General features: G+C 39.6%; 2 protein-coding genes across 12 annotated transcripts in view; one reads left to right on the plus strand and one right to left on the minus strand.

Moving 5' to 3' along the window:
- The window catches only part of LOC121908028 (partitioning defective 3 homolog), a 252280-nt gene extending 248691 nt beyond the window's left edge, over positions 1 to 3589 (minus strand). For 6 of the 10 annotated variants that reach the window (XM_042427699.1, XM_042427695.1, XM_042427691.1 and 3 more), the window contains exon 1: positions 2969 to 3588. In XM_042427699.1, coding sequence (XP_042283633.1) covers positions 2969 to 3088 — 120 coding nt within the window. In that variant the 5' untranslated portion in view covers positions 3089 to 3588. Of the gene's footprint in view, positions 1 to 2968 lie in introns of all 10 variants that reach the window. The other 4 variants (XM_042427697.1, XM_042427696.1, XM_042427692.1 and 1 more) reach the window with 2 other exon arrangements.
- A 7704-nt stretch (positions 3590 to 11293) lies between these two features.
- LOC121909162 (cAMP-responsive element modulator-like) lies at positions 11294 to 27056 on the plus strand. Of its 2 annotated transcripts, XM_042429593.1 has the most exons (8): positions 11294 to 11440; positions 13810 to 13927; positions 14405 to 14536; positions 16192 to 16280; positions 16377 to 16519; positions 17292 to 17480; positions 24516 to 24675; positions 25256 to 27056. In XM_042429593.1, exons 2-8 carry the CDS (start codon positions 13820 to 13822, stop codon positions 25398 to 25400), a joined length of 966 nt encoding a protein of 321 aa, XP_042285527.1. In that variant the 5' UTR covers positions 11294 to 11440; positions 13810 to 13819; the 3' UTR covers positions 25401 to 27056. The 2 variants fall into 2 exon arrangements, with proteins under 2 accessions (XP_042285527.1, XP_042285528.1); XM_042429594.1 differs by lacking the exons at positions 11294 to 11440; positions 13810 to 13927; positions 14405 to 14536; ... (1 more) ...; positions 16377 to 16519; positions 17292 to 17480 and adding an exon at positions 21747 to 22012.
- The last annotated feature ends 835 nt before the right edge of the window (positions 27057 to 27891 follow it).

Consider the following 27891-nt stretch of genomic DNA (forward strand, 5'->3'; position numbering starts at 1 on the left):
CAGGAGAAATAAATGAAGATCTGTGATGTTTAAATCATGAGGGTGTTGAGTTGTATTTCGAGGGCAGTATGTTTTGTTGTGGGTGATGAGTTCATGAGAAGCTCCGGGTTTTTTTTTTTTTTTACTTCGATCAAAGCTTGATGAAAACAAAAAAAAAAAATACCACGAGTTGAATCGGATGTGTGGCCTCATTTCCGGCCCGAAGGCGCAATTCACTCCACGCTTACCAACATCAAAGTCGAGGTTTCTAGTGAACTGTCCTCTCTGAAACTGTGACACAAACCTCAAAACATTTGACTCTGAAAACAAGTAATATATTACAGTCATCCGAGCTGTGAGCCAGATGCAATAATGACCTCAGCTGGTGCCTCCCAATTCCTAAAACCTCTGTGTGGAGCCAAGCAAACAATAAATGTAATATTGATATTAAGACTAGATATTGTCCGGGATTTTGTTATTGTAACACAAAGATATAGCTTTTTTTTGTCCAGGTTTTTAAGGCTTTATTACAGTTGAGTGATACATTTTTTCTGAGCTTATTTGAGTGTTTTTGTTCATTAAAATGAAGGTCATCATATTCAAATTATCATCACTTTATGTTTTTATGTAGTGATGTCAGGGTTTTGCTTTCAAATATGCTATATGAGTTTTACAATATCACCCACAGTTAACTCACCTGTACTATGTCACAACATCTATGGATATTGTGATATGAAATTATACACTGTGATAAAATAATGTATTTATATATTGTCCACCACTAACCCTGTGTATATTTGGCATAACGTCATTTAGTCATGACACACATAAATTAGTAGAAAAAGCTCAAATACGGAGGCTGGTGTCTTTAAAAAGGTGTAAAAGGTGGGAGAAAATACATCTTTCTATGAATATCTGTCATTTTCATCTTCTTGAATGTTTCTCCTGTTCTGCAGCATGTTTGAAACTTCACAATCAAATGTAAAGTTGCCCTTCTGTTGTCACTTCAACTCTTCATACGACTCATAATTCTATGCTTACATCAGCAACACCTCTTGCACACATGCATGATCATACAATTCTCATCACAGTCTGTTTAACAAGTTATATATATATTTATTGGGCATTTCAACTCATGTATTATATCACACAAACACACATTTGTTTCAAGAGAAACAAAGTGACAGTGATGTGAATGTTCCCAGTTGCTACATTCTCCATAAACTCGTTTTCTCTCTTTCAAGACTAAAAACAATAAAATCCCCTAATTTGCATGAAGTCAAAGAAGAATCTTACAAGCAAAGTGAGGAGAGTACAGTTCAGCAGGGCTCACCATCATCTGCTCTTACTACCTGCCTATCAAGCACTCAGAGAGTCCTGCACTCCTCTGCCTGCTCGCACTGAATTATTCAAAAAGGAGAGGACGATACAGCGTGACTTCTAGGTCACTATCATTACAACAACAACAACAACTGCCTTAAAGTTAGCACATGGAAGGGAAAAGCATTAATTATTCATGAAACCTGAGCAGCTGTTTGGACATATTTGTACCTAAAATAAAGGGCTTGACAATAAACTATTTTTTATTAGTTTTCTATCAATAAATAAATGAAGAGAGAATTGCTGTAATGAATCAGACAAATGAATAAAAAGTAATGCCAGCACATTCCTGTGTAAAAAAAAAAACCTGGTGACATTTATTGTGAAGAAGATATATGTGATGATAGAGATATTAAAGAATATGATCCAGCCTTACCTTTTATAAACTTTTCCATAAACCCTAAATTTTAAAAATAATAACTGCATATCTGTTTAAGAGCCAGTGCCTGAAGCTCTTAATCCACAACTTTTAAAAGAAATGAGAATGTTTTACTGAATTTTGATAGAATAAACAAAATTTATAGGATTGAGGAAAATGTATATATGATATATATAATCTAAAGAACATTGCACATAAAGCACCAAGCTAGTTCAAAGGTTATCTGCTTGCTACTCCGACACCATGTTACAAGTTTTCTTAGGTTCACTTTCATCTCCTAGATTTATGTGTCAGGTCCATGCCTCCACCAGTCAGCTGGAGCTTGGTACTTGGAGTTTCCCTCCCTCTCCTGCAGGGCCTGGTGCCTTCTCCCTGCTCCCTGCTACACACAGCCGTGCAACTGAAGGCAGATTCTTCTCTGATAACTCTGCAATCAAGCCCGAAGACTATAACCCAAACATGACTCCTGAAAAAGAAGCCTGTGTTCTCGCTCCTCTCGCTCTTGCGTTTGCAGCATCACTAATTAACCTCAACTCTCATCATTTGTCTTTGCTTGCCAACTCCAGCTAACCCTCCCAGCCACCATAATGAGCTCATTAAAAGCCCAACAAAAAAGCAACTTCTCATGTTTTTCTTGACAGACACGTTAAAAACAGAATATAGTCTAAGCTAACAGGACTTTTCCGTTACTAATTACATTGCTCTGCAACTTAGAGGAGCCTAAACGCCTCAGACTGCAGTCCTACTTTTGCAGCCTGCTGGCTAACCTGCTAGTAGGCTAATCTCTGCTGGCAACTTCCAGAGGCATGAACTGAAGTCTTACTGAGTCTACACGCGTGTGTTCGTGCAGAATTGTGTCAGTAACTTCCATTTTATGCTTCCAAGCTGCTGGAAAACCACGTACCACTTTGTTCAATGCCACAGCTAGAATCCCAGAGGAAGTTTTGTGGGTTTACAAACAGAAGAACCACAATGGCGGAGCGCCTTTCTTTGAAAGCAGCAACACACGGCGAATATAACGCACATGCAGACAGCTGAGTGCTGATAAAATGAACAAAACTGTGCAAAAAAAAAAAGGATAAAAGAGCAGACGTACGCAGCTCATTCCCACTTCTCTGCATTTGTTTCAAGTTTGCGCCATATTGAGTGCGCCTGCAGAGCCCCCCGGACGTCGCAATATTGTTGCCAGGAAAACAAAAGCCGCAAGGAAACAAAGTCGCCGCCACTTACCTTGGCTATAGCCTTCTTATATCTCATGACAGCCTGCTGGATGAGTGTGTGGACTTTAATATTTCCATCCCCGCACGGTACCACCACCCGGGTCCTGCCAAAACACACCGTGACTTTCATGGTTTAGTATCCGGGATCTTGTCCAGATTCGGAGTATCTGGAGCGGAGGAGGAGAAATCCGTGTGGAGATAGAAAAGGAGCATGGGTTTGTGTTTGTTCGGCTCCGCGGCTGCCCCGGTATTCCTTCACGGAGGCGGCGAGGACTAGAGGTCTTTCCGCTTCTCCCCGCCGGACGACATTGTTTTCTGTGTGTTTTCTGACCACCTGTTTAGTCTCTCTCTCTCTCTCTCTCTCTCTCTCTCTCTCTCTCTCTCTCTCTCTCTCTCTCTCTCTCTCTCTCTCTCTCTCTCGGTCATGTGTCGCCTTCAGGTGCTGTCGGGAATGTCGGGATCAACACAATGATCCAATGACAAAGGGGACGAAGGCTTATAAATTATTTCAAATATGAGCGAATTGTTTATGTCTTTATAACGATGAAAAAATAAAAGATATTAACTTTTTAAAGTCATATCATTTTACGAGAGAGTCCAGTTCCTTCAGTGTTTGTTGACCAATTTACCAAAAAGTAGAATATACTGTATATATACTATATGAAAATGTATTTTACCCTATTTTCTCATTTTACTTCATTTTCTTAAATTTGTCTGCATGTGTTTGTTTGTTTTTTGCTTTTTCAGTCTCTGTTTGTACTATGGTTTTGATAAGTGCTATATAAATAAACTTTATTATTATTATTATTATTGCTAGTCAATTTTGTTCCCAGAAGTTTTGTCCAGCAGATTTGGGTGAAATGATACAGAGACTTCCACATTTTTTTCCATGTTTCTCGAGTTTACAGTAAACTTTATAGCCTATTGACGATGGGATGTAATTAATGGATGGGATATAAAAATGCAAAATAAGGGAGTGGTGCTTTATTTATAGACGTGTGGCATTTAGGGCACGTAGCTTACAGTAATTCAATAATAAAAACGGTGTGATGTATTATGAATCTGTAAATTATCAACTGTTTTATCTCTCATCTTAATGTGTCTTGTAAGTGTCTCAACCTGTACGAATTTATAGAATAATATTTGCCCTTTTGCGCTGAAAAGAGAAGATCAGCATGTGTTAAGTGAAGAGTTTAATTACATGGCTACTGAAGATATAATGAATGCCTACATTGATTAAAAAGCTCCTTTGCCACTGCAAATCCATTAAGCCACATTAGTGGTGTGCAGTCTGTCTTCATCTAACTGCTGATGCAGCATTAAATAAACACTCATTAACTTCCATATTATTTTTTATGTTCTCTCCTCTCAGTTTATATAAACGCTGCAGAGATCATTAAAACTGACTGAAGTTGTTACTGCAGTTAATCTGGATTTGTTGTTGTCACAACAGACACTGAGTTGATATGAATGAGTGATGAAAGAAAATCGATTTTAAGATATGAGCTGGCAGCAAAGGAGGTGAGCATCACCAACATGAGCCAAACTCCTGACACAGCACAACACGGAGCTTCAGGTACGACACCTCAGCTCATCAGTTTGATTTTAAAAAATGACTTGTTGGACTAAAACAGCTTGTTTTTTCAGATTTAGCTTTTAATAGAGAACATTACTAATATAGTGTACAAGTCTGTGTGCAGTATGTACATGCTTCTCAGGAACTCGCCCAAAAAAAACAGATAAAGAGAAGTCGAAAATGAAAAAGGAGGAAAAGAAGGAGTCATAAAAGATGCTGAAGAAGGAGAGGAAAGAGAAGAAAGAAGAGAAAGGAGAAAACCCCCATCCCTCCTCCCCTGCACCCCAAACACCCCCCCCTCCCCACTCCTTTACCCCCCCAGACCACCCACAGATGTTCCACTTCCCATCACCCATCCATCTACTCTTCCTCTCCCTCATCTCCCTCCTTCTCTCAGTGATCAGCACTGCAGCCTCACAGAAAGAAGAAGCTGCTGGTTTACCATCTGTGTGGCGTGTGGAGCCCTCATGTCTGCACGAGTTTACTCCGGGCACTTTGTTTTCCTCTCAGAAGACATGCAGGTGAACTGATCACATTGTAAATAGAAATAACAACACAAAAAGGTTTGATCTTATCTGCCTGTTTCTATTGCTTTAAATCAAAATATACTTCTTACGCTGACAGAAAAGATATCATCTATTTACCTCACCTACCTTATGTTTATATATATTTACCTACCTTTGATTTTCTGCACACTGAAGACAACCTATTACGTTTGTATACCGCATTCTGGCCTTAAACAATATTCAAGTGCCCAAATGAAGACTGAAATAGATGTTTCTAGTTTGCTAACAGCTAGCTTTGTTAACAGATCTCTTCCTATTGCACTTACAATGTAATGGGGACAAAAATCCACAGTCTTCCTTCTGTGTAAAAGTGTATTCAAAAGTTTATCTGAAGCTAATATGATGCTTCAGCCGTCCAAATGAATCAAATCAAGTAGATATCTTTCGATGTTACAGTCTTTTTACTAACTAACTTTGGAAGACATACACTTGATCTGAGTAACTCAGACTGCTGAAGCCTCATATTATCTTCAGACAGACTTTTAAATACATTTTTTGCACAAAATGAGAGCTGTGAATTTCGGCCCCCATCACTTACATTGTAAGCATATTTGAAGGGGATCTTTTAATGGTCAGTATTAACAGAAGGAATGATTACAGCGAGCAAAACCTTTTTCAGTGTTCATCTGGGCACCTGACTGTTGTTTTAGGACAGACATGAAAAATTGTGAACCTACCCTTTAATACAACATTTTCATATAGTAGAATTGTCTTCAGTGAAAAGTTGAACTACTACTATACAGTCTGTGAGAACACTTTGATGCAGAACAGAAATGAGAGAGAGAGTATTACTTTTTTATAAAATGAAATACAGGATTTAGCCCCACTCTCCACCCTTATCCCCATCTGGGTCTTCTACTGTACGAAGTTTCAGTTTACGAGGCGTACTTGAAGGTATCAGTGGAGCAGGGAAAGCCACAGATGCAGTCTGTCCCCCCGCTGTGGTCAGGATGGGCATTGTTTGGCGCGCAGGGAAGCGACGCTGCACTTAAACAGAAGACAACTGTTGGTGATATAATAATACAATCAATACAGTAATTAGAAACACATCTAGCAGATAAATATGTCCTCACAACAGAAAGAAAGTTGAGTAAAATTCTGCAAAGTGAGTCCAAAGTTTCCTGACTCCACTTTCATAACAGAGCTGGTTTAAGATTAGGACTTGAGTTTAGATTTAAAGTAAGAATTAGGGTTAAGCAGAGATTAGATTTGCTAATAGGGAATGACTTTACAAGTAATTAAGGTTTTCACAACAGCAATGATCCAGCTATATAAATATGTGTGTGTGTGTGTGTGTGTGTGTGTGTGTGTGTGTGTTCTCTCCATAGGCCGAGATTTCCTTTTTGCCAGGCAATGATATATATATTTTATTACTGCATTTAATGACACATCATCGCATGTTAAAATGCACCTGCTCCTTTACTATTTCAGTTTGCTGTCCCGCCCAGGTCTGAAACTGAACCAAACCCTTAAATGAAAACCCTTCCATATCCGTCCGGGGAGTTTTTAGGGACAGCTGCCCCGGCACATGGACCACATGGATGGACTGAACACGTCTGCACCGGAGGGACCAGATCACTGTAAAAACAAGACATTCACCTGAGCCGGTTACAAGATTTTAATAGTGAGATGATGACGAGAAAAGACACCTTTTACAGTGTGGACAGAACAAGAAAAAATAGAAGAGCCACTGAATTTCAAGTATGTGGAAGGTGTGTGTGTGTGTGGTTTATATGAGCACTGATCGAATGGAATCGCTCCACCATCTTGTGCCAGCATGCAGCTGAGAGGCTATTTTAACTCTTAACACAGCTGGAGCACTCGCAGGCCACCAACCGCAGCCTCAGCAGCCGTCGCGACGGGTTAAACAGCCTTAGCTTTGCAGAATATGAGCACTTGTTCATTTGTGCTTTTTAACCGAAAGTAACACAGAGAGGAAACATGTAATCACACACACTGGCACAATGACAGATAATACATAGGATATAGCTGTAGCAACACAATAGACTTCACATTTCAGATATTTATCTAATGTTCCGGTACAGAAGTGGTTAGTTGAATGTGCTTCCTTTTCTACGCCAACCGTGCAAGCAACAGTAAGAGGGAAAAGGTCAAAACTACCTTGTGGTGGTGTAGAAGGGCTCGGAAAAGAAACATAAGCCGCACAGGGCGAGTAAAAGATTCATGTGGTACTAAATCAGTGCAGGCTTATATGTTGTTGCGGATCATTTATGAATTCCTCAGGGATTGAGAAAACAAATGCCACTGATGTAAACAAGATTTTTTAGCTTGTGTGTGTTTCCAGTATAATTTAAGGTCTTTCGAAGACACAGTTGAAGTCCACCAATTCGCAGACAGTACAAAACTTTTAATAATACTTTAAATAATACATAATAAAAACATGTTCTAGGATTTAATAGATTATTTAGTGATATTAAATAATGCATTTCAGGGTTTTTTTCCTCCAAAAAAAGAGCATTCAAGGCTTATATTAGGTGTCTTTGGACACATTTAAAATGCATTAAAGATTTAATGCATTCTTTTATGCTATTTTCAGTTTTAATGCAAGTGATGTGGATGACATACCTGATGATGATACCTGAATGTGTTCATTTCACGTCTGACCTTTATAATGAGTCCCCGTGCTTCCCTTATCTCTCATATTTTCCATGTCTGTCTTCAACATGCTCTCTGATACAACAGTGTTGCCAAAATGAATTTAAAAAAGGAAACACTCGCTTACTCCCAGTGATATTCTTGTATATCACTGTGGAGTGTGTAAGTAGGCCTGAATACACACCTTCCCATTTTTGGATGACCAGATATAGCAGTAAAAAACTTTAAAAAATACAATCAACCATTTACATTATTACATAAAAAGCATAGACAATATCAGACTGAACAAATGTAGTTGGTCAGATGTAGTAAATGTACAAGTCAAGAAATTAACAAATCTCATGAGCTCCCTGAGCATAGAGAATAAAAACCTCTTTCTTTGTTTGCAGACTAAGAACCACTGCTCCCATAAATCCTGATCACTAGTTAAATAACTAACACGTAAATATAAATGTACCTCTGTCAGATATGATGTTTGTGTCTGACAGTGCATCATATTTGAATCACTAGTGACCTCTTGTGGTACAAAGTGGACAGTTATTACTTTCACAAAGCTTTGAGCCTTTTATTCAGTATTTTCAAATTTCAGTTAGTATAATCTTCCCTCAAAGAGCGGAAAATATTTTTTTAAAAAAGCTTCTTTGTCAGTGTAACCATAAACAGTTAAGTTAAGCTGTATCTAATGCGATCTACAATGAATTAATATTATGAAATTAATTTACAGGATCATGCCTGAATGAGAACCCAAATAGATAAAGAGTACTCTTTGTTTTTTTGTGCACTTTATCAAATAAAAGCATTTTCCAGATGTAGATATATTGCAGTTTGGATGCAAATCCATCATATAATCAGCTGACATTTAGCTGACAAAAAGCAAGGGAGATCCGGTTCAGGTGCATTTCGGTTGAGTTATTTGTGTGGATGTTTTCGGGTCGAGGACTACCTCAGATAACACACACACACACACAAAAATCGGCCATCTGAGCCAAGATCCCTGAGGGGACACCAGCCTACAACCCCTCATTATGCCCTCAGGCACATTATCTGGAACCTTCTGCATGATCTAAGACTGCAGACTTTACTGCAGACATGTTGGAAGTCATCTTGGAAGTCTGACTGACAGAAATACAAAATAATCATTTTATTAATTGCCTCAAGCTGACCCCTTTAATTATAATGTTTTTATAATTTTATGTAAGCAATAAATACTGAAAATGTGTTGCTGTACTGTACATGTGCGATATCTTACACCTCAACTTGCCTGGGCTGTGAAGTTTTACGAATTTTGCCAGTTAAGCTGCAAAGGCCACAATAAATTCCCAAATACCTCTTTGATGGTATTAACAGCATGTCATTGTGTTACGCGTTCATCCCAGGCTAATTTTGTGCTAAATAGCTGTCTGGCCCGGGTCATATTTGGCTCCCTGCTGTCAGGCCTTTGTGCCCCCCAGGGTCCCCCTTCTGCTGCTGGTACTTGACCATCTGGAGCCTCCATCCTCTGACTACAGGACATGCCAAGGAGATGGAGGAGGATAGGGAGGAGGAGGAGGAGAAGAAGGAGGGGGAGGAGGAGGAGGAGGAACATTGGGGCAAGGGGGATACACACCAGAATATCTGATGTAATATGGCTCAGCTTTTTGGAAAATGGTGACACATGCAGAGTCTTATGAAATTAAGGATAATAAAATGTTTTACTGTGTTATTAAAATGTTACTCTGCAGTTGAATAATGAGAGGAAAAAAATGAAGAAATAGAAATACAATATCAAAGGATTATATAACATGTGAACATGCAATGAGGAATAAAGTATGTTCAGAAATACAAGTGACAAATTATTTATTAAAGAACAATTTATGCATAAGATACAATACAACAAATGGCAGGGAAATAAATAGGAAGAGAGTATTTAAGAAATATTTTTGATTCCAAAATTTCATACATGCAATACTCTAAATACAATTTATTCAATTTTGTTTTAGGTGAATTATGTACCTCACTGTCACTCTGCTAGAGATTAAGGGAGGGACTGGGCCATGCAGAGCAGTGCTCTTTGATAACAGCAGGGGCAGTGTTTGAACAGGACGACCTCTCCTGGTACACAGAGGGACAGATGGTGTCTCCGGGGTCAGTCAGAGTCAGATCTAAATAAAGGAATTCAGAGAGCACAGAACAAATACAGTGTACCCACAGTACTGTGTACACCTTTATATCAGAATGAAATGATACACAGAAGGCACGACATTAGAAAAGCACAGAAGTTTGAAATGTAGTCCTATAAATAAAGACTTTTATACCATCACAACTTAAAGGCCCCATGGATCTGTATTTGGAGGTTTGCTGATAAAAGCCTACATGAAGCAAACCTTCCATGCTAACTCTGGTTTTGCAGGCTAAATATAGAAACATCTATATACAGTATATAGACACCTCTTTACCACAATAAAAGACTTTAAACTCTTGTAATGTCAAAATTCCCTTCCCCAGGGATAAAAATCCTGGAATTTTGTTATGTGAAATCAGTTTGTTACCAACCAAGACATCATTTCAAAGTATAGACCAAGTGTTGATGAAGTGCTGAATGAAACACGTTGCTCTTACTAGTGTTAAAACATTGTGCAGGTGCAGGCACCACCACAAACACTTGTGGTTTAATATTTCTGGAATAGTGCCAATGCTTTTTGATAAATTATAGCATATAAATATGCTTGTGGAATTGGAAAAAGATTTCTTCTCTGATCAAGGTCAGGTGGTTTTTATGAACTTGATGCCTTTTATGCTCCATGTGAAGCACTTTGAATTGCCTTACTGTTGAAATGTGCCATACAAATAAACCTTACCTTGCCTCTATATGATGTCAATGCCATCGAAGTTTAAGCTTATTCTACTATTATTATTAATGTTTTTTTTTATTGAAGAAGTCATGTACAAATGGTCTGAAATGAAATGTAACACAAGCCCAAATGCTGAGAAGACCAGTTGCAGGTCTGCTCTTTCAACAGCCAGTAGGTGGCAACATATAGCTACTCTGTAAAGATATGACATAACATTGTAAAATACGGAAAACAGTGGATTGAAATTTGCTAGATTAATAACACTGACAATCTAATTTACCTTATTGCTCATTTAATTGATTTCTTGTGGGTTAAATTTTAATTACTCTGTTTCTACATTAGAAATGTCCCTGCCCTCAATCTAATGGTACATTATAAAAATTTTATTGAAGTTAATTTCACCTTTTGGATTTCTCACTGCAAGATAAAATATATTTTATTTATATCTCTTTATTCTCACTAAACCACACATTTTTCATGTGAGCTGGACTTTATTTAATCCCACTCAATGTATATAATGTAAAAATGTAATTGGTCCAACACAGAATGGTCTATTAGATCAAAAAATACGCCACAAAGCCACAAATATTAGTACATTTCTATTTACAGTAATAATTTGCACTACAGAACAGTGACATCTTCTTTAATTGCCCTTTTAAAATACTCAACATAACATTTTAGCTGCTGGTTGTTCACTCCGTGCAAAGCGAACGCGGAAGTAGGCAGGAGTAAGTCCTCTCGCTCCACCTAAACAATCTTCGACGTTAAACTGACTCGTCGGTCGACATTTTCGGCACAGCATCATCAGCGCTGACGTGGAGACTACGTGAGCGAAGGCACAGGCCGTCCACCCACCCTGTAATTAGTGACGAGTCAGACTACGTAAAACTTCGGTAAGTCATAGCAAAGCTGTCACATTTTTTTGCTCAGCGCCAGTCGGGCAGAGACGAAGGGAAATATGCAAACACGGCTACGACCAGGCTGATGAATTAGCCCGAACAACATGGAGTAAAAAAAAAAAAGATGTTGTGTGACAGCTCAGCTGAGTTCCTCTGTTATAGTTTACAGAGCCGCGTCAAGTGTAACGGAGTGAGGACGAGGTCGGAAGTCGGGCGAATGTTACTTCAACATAAAATATTGCAAATATGTCATACTTGGAAAAAAAAGAAGTCTAATACCTTCATTGTTTTAAAGCAGTACTTCTCAAAGTGGGGTCAGGGGACCCTCCTAGGTTACCTTGATGGGGTTCCAGGGGGTCCCCAGCAAAAAGGGAATCATTTCCTTTCATTATAATATCATCCATAAGTAATACAGTGACAGAATTTATGAGTACATGTCATTGGTTTCATACACTTTCTGGAATAAAATATCTAAAAGCAAATATCTTATCAGATGGGGGACCCTGGGACAAAATCTTAACAGATGGGGGTCTGTGGTCTAATTTGTGTGAGTCTGGGGGGGGGGTCCTTGACATGAAAAAGTTTGAGAACCACTAACGTCTTAATATCTAAACCATGTTATTGAAACTACACACCGTCAAATAAAAACGTGTAAATAAGTCAGATTAAGGAAGTTCTAGCGTGCTTCATTTTCACTTTGTGTTACTAAGAAACAGGAAGTCACTTTTGATTTCATGGAATTTTTTTGAGTAAATTCTTCAACTTCACAATTCAAAGTCCACAAGGGCTGCAACTAGCAATTATTTTTCATTATTGATTCATCTGTTGATTATTTTCTGGTTTAATTGATCACTTGGTGTCAGAAAGCGTCAGAGAGAACAGTGTAAATCATGGTTTCCTAAATCACTGAGATACAACCACAAATGTCTCGTTTTGTCTCGACCAACAGTCCACAGCCCAGAGAGGTTCAGTTTATTATCATAGAAGACTAAAGAAACCAGAATATATTTTAACATGTAAGAATCTGGAATGAAAGCATTTGAAAAAAACCAAACAAACAAACCCTCAAAACGATTAATCGATTATCAAAATAGTTGACGAATCATTTTCTTCGTTAATTGACTAATGGTTGCAACTCTAATCAGTACTTTGAGTCACTTTCACCAGTTGAAAGTCAGTGTATTTTGTGTGCAATTCTTCTAAAAACTGAAATCTGGTTATTTCTGGGGCTCACAGCATTTTATTGCATTGACTTTATATCATATTAGAGCACATTCAAGTCAGAAGTTTCACTCTTTCAATATAAACATTATATTCAGACGGAGGTGGAACAAAATCCTTGTTAAACAAGGCCCTTGGCTGTACATGAGATGTGACGCTGACTCTAATCAGCTCTTTGTAATGCTCAGTTTTCAAATTCAATAGTGTTATTAACTTTCATCGTCTCTGAATTGAGCCAGTATCTTAAGGCCCACATATTACGATCCGGCCGTCCTTTATCCGGTTTTAACCAGACTTCAACAACTCTTCTCTCTTGTTACTTTGTTCCCTCTTTTGCCAACAAGAATGTAGAAACAGTCTTTGTCCTCAAGTGTGAAAACATGCCTAGGATTCACTCTCCCAGCTCCACCCTGCCTGTGGCACCCACACACACACACACACACACACACACACACACACACTGAGAGAGAGAAACTGATGTTATGTAATACGATTTTGTCACTAGCTGGATAAACAGTCACACTCCACAGAGACTGTCAGACAGATCTTTGTGACTCACACGCAAACTGGCAGATAAATCAGGACCAATGAAAGGATACTGAATGTGAAGTATGTTCATTGTAAACACAGTTTTATTTCACCTGTATCGGTTCAGTCTTTTCAAAATAAAAGTAGACAGCTAAACCTGAGAGTACAACTTTTATAAAATTACTGTGCAATTTTTTAGAGTGCAGTTAAAACTGTGATCAGTCTTCTGCTTTTTTTGTTTTCTGGCAACTTAACTTGCACTGAATTGTACTGAACAGCCACTGCTATGCTTCTAAGTGATCCAAAAAAAAAGAAGTTTTCATTAAAACACAACGAGTGAAGAAATTTAAGGTCATTAGGAGGTCAGAAAAATAAAGAAAATCAAAGTTAATTGCGAGTATATGCAGGTTAATTATGTATCTGTGATTAGGAAAAATTTGATTACAAAGCAGATTCTGGCTCCGATAAACGCTGTGAAAAACAGGTTTGAAATGACATGAAAGTTAGATAATTTGCATGTGATCTCTAGATAATGGTTTTGGAGAATGAAAAACAAAGACATGCCTTTCAGCCTCTGTAGTAGTATTATTAATCTGCTTGTCTGTTCCGTCTAGGTGACTGACTATGGATACTACAGTATCGTCTCAGCTGGACAGCAGTTTGAACGACTCGATGACAGACGGAGAGGAGAACAACAATGAAGTCAGTTCATCTCCTGTAGCTCCCACGCAGGTACACACACACACACACACACACCCACACACACACATCTCATTAAACTTTCATTTGCTACTGAGCATCTTATCCAGAGTGATTTAAACTGACGGTGAGTGTCACTTCAGCGCTCGGACAGAATGTTCACGGGGCGTGCTTTATCTGTGTCAGCAGAGTTGATCGGGAGGTCGTCTCTGAACACAAGGACGCCTCGCCGTCGCTGCGGGTAGCTGAGGAGAAACAACACTTTCAGGCCTTGTTGAAAAAAAAAAAGAGAGAGAGAGGACATTAGATTTCACTCTCCAGGAAAAAAAAACATTTCACAGCTCAGATTCACAAGAACAAAAAAAAAAAAATCATTTCCTAGAGAAAGTCTTACTGCAATTTTCAATTCCTGTTTTCACCAAAAACTGAAGTAAACCACATTCTGAAACGGCACCATCCTTGCCAGTAATTGTGACAAAAATCTACTTGTCTTTATTTGTGTGTCGGCAGGTTTCGGTGGCAGCGGAGTCTCCGGGTGTAACGGTTGTCCAGCTGTCTGACGGTCAGACCTTGCAAGTCCAAGGCGTCATTCAAGCTCCTCAGACCTCCGTCATACAGTCACCGCAAGTTCAAACCGTCGAGGTGAGAACATCTGCCGGCCTCCAGCTTGACTCTTATTAAGCTCGGCTTCTTTTTTTTCCAAAACTGAGAACAGGTTGGTGTGTAAGATATTTCATAACGGCATCATATTTCCACCACAGGCTGCATAAATGGAAATATCAGAATCAGTCAATTCTCAAGTCTCTCAGAGCAAGTCGAGTCCAATCCTTGAGTCTAAAACTAAAAACCTTAAACCTGTTGTGAATATAACTAAAAACTGCACATGATGCATGTTGCAGGATAAAATATGGGTTATGATGTCAGAGGTGGCGTGTTAGTGAATGAGGATTTCGCTGCCATGTGTAGGAATTACTCTTGTGGTCTAATGCAGTGCATCTGTTAATAGGATTGATGTGAGCGGCAGAAGCTGAGGTTTAAGCTCATCAGTCTAACCTTCACATTCAGTTGATGTTGTTGTTGTTGTTGTTGTTGTGGTGGTGGTTGTTGTGCCCGGGCAGGACGACAGTTTCGCAAACCGTAGACACGTCAGACAACAATCATCCACGAGGCTTAGACGTGCGACAGCGGCCAAAAAAACCATAACGCGACGTTTCACCGGATATTTGATGATGTTTCAGAACCTTCGTCACTTCAACTAAAGAGTTTGGCGATGGGAAGTGGAATCATTCTCCCCACAAATTTTTATCAGTTAACATGTTGCAGCAGATTTTCTTTGCAAACCGCTTGATCGTTTCATGAGACGTACCTTTCTATGAGCATCAAAAGCTGCACGGTGAAACGGAGCAGAAGCACACCTCAAAGTGGTTTTGTTAACTGATTCCAAATGACTCTGTACTCCTTATCAGTGCGTTTCATCTAGAACAACTCTGACTTCACTGCGGTATTGGCTGAGCTTTTACAGTAATAATTACATTGTTATAGAAATAAATATCTGTTATGTGGCACAGTTTTGATGGAGCAAGATTATCTAAACTATCATCACTGATGTTTTGAGCACCTGGAGCAAGATGCATGAAACACTGTAAACATTCAAGAGTAAAAGCTGCATGCACAGCAGCAGAAATATATACATATGCAGTCTTTTCCCTCACATTAATCTGTGAAATTGTCTACTCTCATAATCATCAATAAATAGACTTGTCCTTTATCTGGCACAGACATTGTCCTCTAAAAGGGCCAAACCATCCTTTGTGTTGTTAACACACGACCATTATGCACCAGTGTGAGTCATAAAAGCTTGCTGATTGATGACACATTAGCAAGTCCAAATTTATGATTTGGTGTTTGTTTATTATTCCAACAATACAGCAATACAGTTGTGGGTGACAAATTGTAAACCTGTTTATTCATGCTGGAATAAAATTATGCATGAGAACGTAGTTCACACATTCACGAATAATTATATAGTAAAAGGAACTCTTTAAAGACTCTGTTGAGACATGTGACGGGTGGAAAGATTAAAATAAAACGCTCTTCAAATTCTTCCCTTGACATCATCGTTATCTTTGACATGTCGTCGTATCGCATCGAGGTCGGCCTCTCTCACAAACGTCTGTGTACGCAAAGCAACACCCCCTCAGTATTAATATTTAACACCAAAGATGTCGCCAAATAATTTAAAAAAAAAAAAAACAGCTCTGTCGCACATTTTCGAACACCGTTTCTGTTTTCTACAGATCGCGACCGCAGAAGAGCTGGAGGAAGGCGAGTCGGTCACAGACACACAGAAGAGACGAGAGATCCTCTCCAGGCGTCCGTCTTATCGGTGAGAAGACGTCAACAGTAAACAAGAGTGAGATAAACCGCGTGTTTTGGGTCAAGTGTCGAGCCTGAGTGCAATTTCTTTCTTTTTTTTCTGCAGAAAAATCCTCAATGAGCTTTCATCGGATTCGCCGGCGGTTCCTAAAATCGATGAAGAGAAGGTAGATGAGGACGCGTCGATCTCCGGCAAGGCCTCAGCGTCAGAGCCGACCTCCATCTACCAGACCAGCTCGGGACAATATAGTCAGTACACTCGTGAACGAGCATGTTAGCTGAGACTGAACCCATGTTTACTCAGCTCATCCGACAGAGGAGTTTATCCTGCCTTTTCGAGTGTGACGACATTTGTGCAAAATCAGTTTCCTTGCACTTCCTGTAAATATTTCATTTTCTGAAACAGAGTAGCCTATACATAGACGTTTTCAGTGTTCAGTATAGTAACACAGGAAGGCTCTTAACAATACTAGAGGTTTATGTTATAGCCATCAGTTATAAACATTTCAGTTTGGTTTCTGAGATTCACATCTTTTCTTGTCACTTTAGTTTGGCTTTAAATACGACTGTTCCCATGAGCCTTAGCGGTTATTGATATGGTGAGGAAGCCAGCCAGACGAGTGATATAGGGCTGTAGCAATGCTCTCTAATTCCAGTTAGGAATGAAACACTGCACCACGGTTGCTGCATTTGTTGAAAATGAGCCGCACAGGCACATAATTTTATGACCGGTAATGGATCTTCTGAGTAGCGGTTGACCTCTCCCCCTCACATTTTTATGTACACAGTCCTGTACCTTTGACTTTTTATCAGTGAACCTGATGTTTCCCAACACTCCGCCTCATTGTTTGTACTGATTATTAGGAGAGTTTCACGTCCAGCCAATCCTTTTAAAGAGCTTCCCCTGCCAGTCATCCCATAATGAGGAAAAATAATATAACTTCTGTTTCCAAAACCCTAAATACCCCCAGTTTCATTTAGACTGCAGCCTAGTTCTAACTGTACTTTGACCCCCACACAGTTGCGATCACCCAGGGGAGAGCCATCCAGCTGACCAGCCCTGGAGCTGAAGCCCTTCAGGGGGGACAGACCCTGACTGTAGCCAACTCCGCCACCCCGCAGCCTGGAGCCACCATCCTACAGTGTGCGGCTCAACCCGGAGACTCGCCTCAGCAGTTCTACATCCAGGGAGGACAGGTGCTCATCCAAGGTAGAGTGCAACTTCCTAGTGAAATTATGGACATTTTGAGGTATTTTTAGCTATAGAAATTGCGATTAAAACAGTATACTATATGTGTATAGTATACTATATGAGCTGTGGCTCAGGAGGTAGAGCGGGTCGTCCACTAATTGGTTCGATTCCCGGCTCCTCTAATTCGCATGTCGAGCTACTTAACCCTGAATTGCTCAGTGTGAGAATGTGTGTGAATGATTAGATTTCCTCTGATGGGCAGGTTGGGACCTTGCATGGTAGCCCCTGTATGAATGTGTGTGAATGGGTGAATGTGATTCGTAGTGTAAAAGCGCTTTGAGTGGTTGGAAGACTAGAAAGGCACTATTCAAGTACAGTCCATTTACCATTTACCATTTATATACAGCGCTTTAATACATAAATAATGGGAGTGGAGCCGAAAGCACAAAAGTGGGTTTTTACGAATATTTATTTTGTACAAATATTTTTATAAATATGTGTTTTCAAGAGAGAAAAAAAACCCCATGCCAAATAAGAGCAATGCAGGTTGGGACTTGTAACGTAGCAAGGTTACATCGCTGTCTGTCTCTGTGTCATGTGTGTATAAATAGCTGCAGATCTCTCTGTCTGGGGGTGCTGAGGTTTAGCTGAGTGGTCGGCACAGATGTCCACGGTCTGGGAAAGTGGGGTTTAAGTGGGGTGTGGGAACCCCTCCCTCTCACAACAGTTAATAGAAGAACACTTTAATATCCTAAAATTAGAAGTGTACTAAAAACAAAAACAAGATTTTTTAAATTTTATTTGAATACAAATACAAATAATGTTGCTGCCTCAACAAATACAGATACAAATACAAATACTGGGCTCTCTGTACATCCCTAATAAATAATTTTCCCAGGTACGTCACATATTTTTGACATCTGTCTACAGTGATATAGCATAAATAAGGCTGCGATGACAATCTGTGTAAATCATATTTAACATGTTAATCCCCAGTTGAAGTTATGTGATGAAGGCCTAGAAAACATGTGGGATTATGAAAAGGAAAATGTATATGATTGATACACCCATAACTCTTGAGTGTTAAGAGCCACATTGTGTCCATATCAGCAGTACTGAAGAACATTTGAAATTCAAATCATTTTACAATTATGCAGTTTCACTCTCAGGTGGAAACATTTGTCAGCATATTCAGTGCAATGCAATATGAAAAAGTATATTCAAAATTTGAAATGTGAACATATTAAACATGACACATCACTTAAAATATTAGAATCGATTCATTCTGTAAAAGTGCAACGTTGAACTTATGACCCGCTATTGCGATAGTTTTGCACCAGCACCTAATCATTCTGAAAGCGCAGGTGTCAACGCTGTCAATGTCAGTCGTCTGAGTTTGAAAGTTTCCTTGTTTACTTTATAGAGATATAAAGATTTCCAGGTCGCATGGGTAAAGTTGTGTTTTTTCCATCAGTGTTGCCTTTCTGTTCCCTTTAGATAATGACAGATGTGTGTATGTACTGTAAATACTGTAAGAATTCACGTCCTGGTCTGTGGAGGTATCAATAAAACATCTACGTCAGTCACTGTCCCAGAGACCTTTGGCCGTCGCTCATTAAACCGCCGTCACGTCTGCAAAGTACCGCAGAGGACAAACATTGGCGGTAGGTGAGTCTGTGGAATTATTGAGACAGGAGAGTGAACACTTCCTCTGTAGAAAATAGGTGTCATCCGCTGTGTGCGTGAGAGCTGCTCTAGTTCGGTGTCTTTCCGCCTCAGATCAGCAAGCTCCTTCTGCTGGTATCTGATCTGCTGCTGCTCCACATCAGAGCTTCTTTTCTCAAATCATACAAACCAGCTCAGTAATGACCTTCTCTGTCATCCACTGCTTTATCAGCAGAGAGATCGAGAGCCTCCACTTCCTGTTGAAGCACCTTCACATCTTACTCTCTGTCCTGGATTCTCTATGCTGGATATTTTTCTAACTCACCCCTCTCTGTCTCTCAGTCCTTTCTATTGCCAAGTGTTGTGACCGTTATGTTCTTCCATGGAACAGAGATAACAGCTTCTTTTTTTTTTTTTACCTTGTTATGACGAGAACAGATGTTCTTCTTTTGAAAGGTTGACAAATTTGTGTTTTTCAGATGTAGGGTATAGATAATGAGGCTGGAGGTGCTGCTCACAGTAAGATGCCTTACACAGCAGGCAAGACATGAGGGCTTTCAGTTTTTTTCTCCCAGTGCAGACATCACAGGCCACATCTGCAGCGATCAGCAGGAGCAGCTTGGAGTCCAGTCATCTCCAGCTCCTCTACTAAATCTGTTTACAAGGTGTTTTTCACCAGGACAGGCCTCGGTGTGAAGGTCTGTTTGTCCTGAGGGCAGCTGTGGGCTTTTTTTTTTTTTTGACCCTCCTCCTCCTCCTCCTCCCAGAAGCTTTTAATACAGCTCATGCAGCAGCTATGCCCAGAGGGAATAGTCATTGAATCCTTCACATATCGAACAGCAACACATTCCACGCTCTGCCGTGTCTCCGTGAAAACTCTTTGTTTTCTTTCTCATATGTTTGGTTATCAGCTGCCAATAGCCTCGTCTGCTCTCACACTTTCTCATGTCGTATACACCCATCCTTTAACTGGCAGGTCGGGTGGGAACTAGGAAACGTCTGAGCAGAGTGGAAGTACCTGAGAGACCAGGAAGACAAGGCAGTAAAATATTACAGTCAGCAATTTAAAGAGGCAGTATGTTCTCAGCATATGTTTACTTTATGAACACCGTACTATGCTCTACAGATGATTAAGCTAATTAAGTCGGTAAGGGAGAAGAGGGGGGGGGGCAAACCCACATCATCCTTTCCTCTGTGTTTGAGTTTCCGTCAAAACAACTTATTATTGGAGGTGGTGTTTATTGGACTTTTCCACTAGTTCATTAACACACCGTATCACAGCCAAAGGAAGCAACCAGGAAGTAACTTGTCGAAAATAATTCAACAAGAACATTCATTATGATAGATTACATAACCTGGAAATTTTCAGTATTTTCGCGTGGTAACAAAATGAATGGAATCCACTGGCTACTTGGAATGCAGGAATAATGCATTAAAAATTGCGGACATGGAATGCAGCGGAAAACCACCGGCAGCAATGTTAAATATGCTTCAGTCAGGCAAATAGTGAAACTAAAGTAAAAATAAAATAAACTTGATCTAATACCTGGAATTTCCCTCGGAAAGTCTTTGAGTTTTTTTGTTTTGTGGCCAATAAATTGAACAAAGCCATATTAACAATATGTTTGATAAGTCATAAATGTAGTGTTTCATTTTTTGCCTTGCGTGTTTGCCAAGTATTTACAACCAGATAAGGATAATAAAGCTAACATCTGAACCAAGTCCTCCTGAGAAGCACATACATTTATCATTACTCACATCTTAACAATTATTCACCTCTGAAAGATGATAATTACTGTCAAAACCTCAGAAACCAGCTTTTGTTGAAATGTGCCAGAAATTAAAATGTGACCTTTTCTGAATCTCATAATAACGACATCAAAGGAGCAATAATTCATTTTACCTTCATTATATAATTGTACCTTTTATTAGATTTGACTGTGACTCATTAACAACATGCGGTTGAAGCTTCAGTGTCAGTTTTCATTTAGTTATTTGCTGCACATCCTTTTTTTTTTGCAACTATCCCGTTAATTCCCCTCTTATTCTAAAGACACAGCTGTTGTTGTTACTGGAAATGTAAAATGCATCACTTTCTGTGTGGCAGAGGATTTTCCCAGTAAAGTCCCATGAATCAAATGAGTTAAAACAGAAAATACAGTACAGTCTTGCATGCTTAAATCACTGTTCATTATGAGTATCGGACAGCCATTTATATGTTGTGATAACTTTAAAACAGATCATGTAAAACCTCAATTATCTTTGTTCTTCTCTATCCCTCCCTCCTCCCTTTTTTTTTTTAAGAAACAAAAACACACAGAGTAACTCCAATCAGGGTGCTCAACAGTTTGCACGGCAGCCACTTGGGACACAATATCCTCTTGTTTGTTGAGCGTCTCTCTAGTTGCGTCACTAAGGCTAAAAATACACCCCCTCCACTACCAACCCCCCTTCAGCTCCCCCTCCTTCCCTCCCTCCCTCCCTCTCTGCCTGCCTCCCTCCCTCCCTCTCACTCTGCCTGCCTGCCTGCCCGGCTCACATTGTGTTTCTCCACTTCAGCGTCTGATCCGTGCAGGGGGGGTGGGGAGTGGAGTGGAGGGGGGGGGGGAGGGACTCTAATCCAGGGTGTTTTACTGACTTCAGCGGGCAGGAGTGATGTCATTGTGATGTCAATGCCTGTAATTGTAATCGGGCTGCAAAGTTGACGAGTGACCCCTCTGATGCAGAGAGAGCCGAGAGGAAAAGGAGAGAGAGAGAGGTTCTAGTAAAAGCAACAAGGAATAAGAGCAGAGGAGCGTTTTTTAAAAAGCAGAGGTGTTTTTCTACCGTGGTGCTGGATTATTGGAAACAAGAGATGGCTGTGACTGGGGATGAGACTGAGTCAGGTAGAGTTTCTCTCATACATATTTTTATATGTCATTTGCAAAAAAAAAAAAGTCTTTTCTTTTTCATTGCTGCTGGTGTTTAGTGAGATATGTATGGAGGCATTTATAGTATGCTGTCAGCTATGTTTTCCACTGAGACTGAAGTTTTTTTCTAATGTTACACCTGCAGATAAGATGGTTGAAAAGATTATGTTTTTTTGTGGTATTTGCAGATGATATTTGTTAGAGCAAGTCTTTTTATTTATCCCAACTGTGAGAGAAAATCTCCAGTCAGAAACACATTTATGAAGTTGAAAACACTTTATGCATTGTAAAACGTAAGGAGGAAACATGCCACAGAGGTGACAGCTGTCCTTCCCATTTCAACACAGGAAAAGCACTGTGAAAAAAAAAAAAAAAAAAGAGGAGGAAGAGATCTAACTAGTCAACAAGCATTCGGCGTGTTTGCTCAACTCTGTTCCTGTCAGTCTGTATCCCGCTGTTACACACACACACACAGACACACACACAGACAGACAGGCATATATACAAAGTCCTACGTTCACTGAGCCACTCCAGTGGTTGCCAGGCAGATAGGCAAGGAGGGGGGGGGGGGGGGGTGAGGGGGGGTGGGGGGGGGGGGGGGGGGGTAAGAAGTGAAGGGGCGGGTGGCAGCGGGGGGTTAAGATAGTCGTCGGTTTGACGTCACTCCAGTTTCCTGGAACAGAAGCTAGGCAGGGAAGAGAGAATGCAAAACGGGCGAGTGAGACGCACACACTGACGTCAGCACAGCCCGAGTCACTCTGTTATCACAGTGAGAGAAAGGGAGCTCTGTGTGTGTGTGTGCGTGCATGCGTGTCGGTGCGTGTGTGTGTGTGTGTGTGTGTGTGTGTGTGTGTGTGTGTGAGTGAGTGTGCATATACACCTGCTGTGTCTCTTGTTGAATGACTGTGTGGATTGGAGAGAAGAAGGAGGGAGGGGTGTGGGGGGGGGGGGAAGGGGGGGGAAGGGGGGGAGGGAGATATAAACTTCTCAGGAACAAAGTGAAAACTGAAATGGTGCGAGACAGCAGGCAGAGCAGTTAACGGTTGACTCATCAATTATATGACTCAACTCAAACAGCACATTAACCACATCCAGAAAGCTGCCTGTTGCTGTTTTTTTCCAGAATCAGTTTGCTGAAAAAATAGAATAAAGTGCCAGTTATCAGCAGCACAAAGTGGTTTTTCATCAACTTCACCTCACAAACATGTGTGAAGTTACCTACAGCAAGTCTGGAGGGGGAATAAACTCATTTGTGCACACAGAGTATTTCTTAATTAGTTCTCTTGAACTGATAATACATGTGCATCATGTTTAAGGGATGTGTTAACAGGCTAAACCTACACTATGTCCATTTACAGCCATCTAAAATGAAAACAAAAGGCTAATTTTTAATTAGATTTGCCACCTTTTACAACTTTAATTGTTTGTTTTTGCACTGCATGATCAAAACACAGCTGCTAACCTGTCAGTAACACTCTGGGTTGCTACAAAAACCGCTAACTGCAGTTCCTATGGTTACAGCTACTTGACACTATTCTGAGAGCACAGATTACTAATTCATGTGTACAAAATTAAGTCATTCAAAAGCAGTAATCACCTGTTTGTTTGCACATTTTTTTATTAATTCAAGAGCACAAATAACTCACGTGTACACACAAGTTCAAAAATAAATACTACTGATGTCTACTGTGCTGTATTTGAGACTTTAACTGCAAATCCACTTTCATTTCAATAGAGAAGTGTGTGTGTGTGTGTGTGTGTGTGTGTGTGTGTGTGTGTGTGTGTTGGGGTTTTCTTGCTAGAATCTAGTGGTCATTAGAGGAACTACAGCATAAGTTATATCTTAAAAGGCTGTTTTTATGCCACTATATTAAGATACACTTGAAAAAAAACAAACCTGAATCTATCCTTAAATTAACTTTTCTTGTGTGTTGTCCAGTAAAAAGCTGTGTGAGGTGTGAAATAATCAAGATATTTTTGTCTTTGCCTTTGTGTTGTGTTCTTGCACAATAATATTCCCCGAGAGGGACACAAATGTGACAAAAAGAGCATTTTAAAAAAGCTTATTTTCAACAACAGGTCGGGTCATTTAAGAACAAATACCTGTTGAACGAGGATTGTCATGGTCAGAGGAAATTCACCTCTCGAGGCAGGAAGCAGAGCGGATAAGCACTTTTGGCTGTAGTTGCTTTCTGACATCCTCTGATGAAATACATGTGTCTTTCCTGTATTTTTTAGAGGAACATGTCAATAAACATCATGTGATTGTGTTTGAAAGTTACAAAACTTGAGAAATCAGAATAATTTGGTAGATACAGCGTATCCAGAAGGGCGACTGTAGCCGACTCCCTGAAAAAGGGGGGGGGGGGGACAGGAGAAGACCCCTTTTTAAAGGAAAAATCAGGGCAACAAATGTAATGAAAAATGTTTAGACAGTTACCGCACCCGGAGCCTTAATAGTTATCTCTTGTCCCTATAGCTGCCACTGGAGACATACCCGCCTACCAGCTGAGGTCACCCAACTCGGGCCTGGCTCAGAGCATCGTGATGGCCGCGTCACCGGGCTCCATGCAGAGCCCGTCATCGCAGCACGCCGAAGAGATCACCCGCAAGAGAGAAGTGCGGCTGATGAAAAACAGGTAGGAGCGGTAGGACTGGGAGATATTTGCCACTACTGACCCCTATAAGTACCTAAACAAGATGTAAAGCGCATAATCTACATTTTTAAAGGGATTATCGTAGTAGGATTGCTAAAATATGTTACTATTTCTGTGTTGAAAATAAGCTTATGTCCATTGCATAATAAAAAAAAAATGCAGTCACTGAGATGTCATCACACGTAATAGTATTTAGACTGCTAATCACCTTAAACGGTGTTATTTTATAGGGTTAATACTATATATCTTTTACATTTTTAATAAATGACAGATATGAAAAGTCTCGTCTGGGGTTTAGTAAAGTTGGAAACACATGTTCAAGCTGCGGCGTACTGCTTTACAAGACGTGACAAATGTCTCATCAGGTCAATAAATGGTAGTGTGGGAGACAATGGAGATAAATGTGGAAGCAGTTCACAAATAAAACCTGAACTTGTTGGCCTTAAAAAAACAAACATCTGTTAGCTCTCTCGGATTGTGCACAGCTTGCATTTTGTCTGGAGTCTAAATTACATTTTCATCTAGAGACTCAAACACATTTTCCTCCTCTTTTCCTCTCCAGGGAGGCAGCTCGTGAATGCCGCAGGAAAAAGAAAGAGTACGTCAAATGTCTGGAAAACCGCGTGGCCGTGTTGGAAAACCAAAACAAGACCCTGATTGAAGAGCTGAAAGCACTGAAGGACATTTATTGCCACAAAGCCGAGTAGTGGCGGCTATTTGTGGTCACGGGCTGAAGACAGAGCCGTTTACAAACTGCTACAGCAAAACAAAAAAAGAAAAGACTCTGGAACAAAAACTGCTTTGACTGTCTTTGTTTCTCTGCTCACTCAGGCCTGGTTTATGCCGAATTCAGAAGTGTCCCAGGGAATTCGAATCGCTTGAGCTTGCCAGTTTCGCTCTTGTTCTTATCTTGTGCTCTTTGCATGTGAAGACTCAAAAGTGTCGTACACACTATGCTTGCTGTTGCTGTTGTGCACGGGCAAAGCCAGCCAATGAGAGCCAGCTGAAGAAGAGGAACAGGAAGAGGAAATACAGGTGCTTCCTGAAGATGTACCGCTTAAGTACAGAGATTACGAAAAAAAAAACCATTGGTGCGTCAGCCAGGTCTCACTACCAGCAAGTCTCTCTGAGGTCAGACGCGGGTGCACACAAAGCTACGCAGATCCACCACCAGCTGCAACAAGCTAACTCAACCGTGTTTACCTGATAATGTCATTTGTGTCATTTCTGCTTCTGTTTTTTTTTTTTTTTTTTGGTCGTTTCATGCATTCCTTCATGCGAAAACACAATTAAGGAGAAATTCTTTCAAGAGTTGCATTTTGTCAATGAAGTGATTTCCTGGATTTCATCAACTTGTTTTTTTAGTTTGTATAGAAGTTTATTGGTTTGGTCAAAAAAAGGGTTTTTAAGAAACACGAGTGAACAATCATGATTTCAAGTTTAAAAACCTTCTTAAGTTTGGCTTTTTATGTGCAAGACTTCAGAATATGTTTCAGGCAAAGGTAGAGACGCTGAATCAGAAGCTGTTTAGCAAAAGTTATTGAATATAAGAATATTTTTTCATTAATGAACTCAGAAGATTCTAATATTTGAAACGACAGAGCAAAACCGCTCTTAAGTCAAAGCACATTAAGTACCAAAGTATCCATGTAAACATTATCAGACCTTTACTTGAAGAGTTTCACTCCTCAATCGTATATATTCTACAAAGACGTCAGCAAATGTTACCCATTAATAAGTCGTCCGAAATGCTAAAAACATTTTCCTTTCTCATGAAAACCACAATTTTATAAAAAACAACATCTTAAGATGACTCATAGCTCAAAGAATATCAGTTGTGCTTTACTGTTAATGCAAGCGTCAGTTTTGTTTTTTTTAAATGATGGATATCCATTGTGGAATAAAACTGTATTTGATTATGGCTAGATATAAAAATGCTCTGTTTAAAGGGTGATGCCAATTTCTTTTCTCTCTTTTTTTTAATGTAAAGACATTTTATTTTAATTATAATATATCATCTTGTGTTAATGTTTCCGGTGATACTGAAAACCGCTTGCTTTCTCTGTTTCTGCTTATGCAGTTGTTGAATTTGTTCCACTGATTTATATTTTTATGGTTCAGTCTGTAGAAAGTGACAGAAAGTGCACTCCTCGATGTAACAGATCATTTGCTTCAGCTGCCAAAGCTCTTTAAGTAACAGTTAGGTATTTAACTACTGTTTAGCTCCATGACAGTGTGAGTCATGCGGCAGTGTTGATGTGTACCGGCCAAATAACCCGTCATGGTTTATATTCACAGAGGAAAGCCCGATCTATTCAATTCTACATCATGGCAGGTGATAATAAAATTCAGGGTTTCTTTGATATCACCTTGAGTTGAGTTTCTCTGCATGTAGTTTTTTGCCGTTTTAAGTGGCTCCATCTTTTACCAGGTGTTCTCTTTTCAGTGTACTTCCTTGTTTGAATTGTAAAAAAAAAACAAAACTATTTTTGTTTATCTAATAAAATATTCAAATGTAAAAAAAAAAAGGTAGATTGACTTTTCTTATTGCTCATGCAACTTCCTTCGCTTAAAAGTCCAAGACAGTTTTTATATAGTTGCAGTTAAAGGTGCTCATGGCTGCCTCCGTTTGGTAGCAAGAGGAAGTGAAATATTCACTTCAATGTTTTTAAATGAAATCACTGACGAAAGATGACAAAGTGTGCTAGAAGGTTCAATTTTGATTTATATATTTTTCACTCTTCTTTTTGATAAATCATCTGTCTTAATTAGAAAGGATAGGATGTTCCCCCATATTGAGCTCATACTTACTACTTTAGGGCGATAAAAAACCCAACTAGAAACAAAACTTTATTGTCCAACATGGTGGACATTTCCCTGCAACTAACAGAAACAACATTAGGACTTATAATCAATCAGTCAAGATTATTGCAACAGTCGAGGGACATACTGTATATACAGTTTGTGAATATTTGACCTTAAATTTCCCTTTTGTTGTCACTCAGTTCATTCCATCTCTCTTGTGCTCTGCTTCTTATGCCAAAGCTCTTATGAAACTAAACAGTGAATATTATCATAGTCAGGCCACAACCACAATGCACATTGTACTTACAACTGACATCAAGGCCAAAGTATACAACATCGTTAAGTCAAGTTAAGTCAATTATATTTATATAAAACCAAAATCACAACAAAAGT

This window comes from Thunnus maccoyii, chromosome 12, assembly GCF_910596095.1.
Source record: "Thunnus maccoyii chromosome 12, fThuMac1.1, whole genome shotgun sequence".
In the NCBI taxonomy this organism is placed as follows: domain Eukaryota; kingdom Metazoa; phylum Chordata; class Actinopteri; order Scombriformes; family Scombridae; genus Thunnus; species Thunnus maccoyii.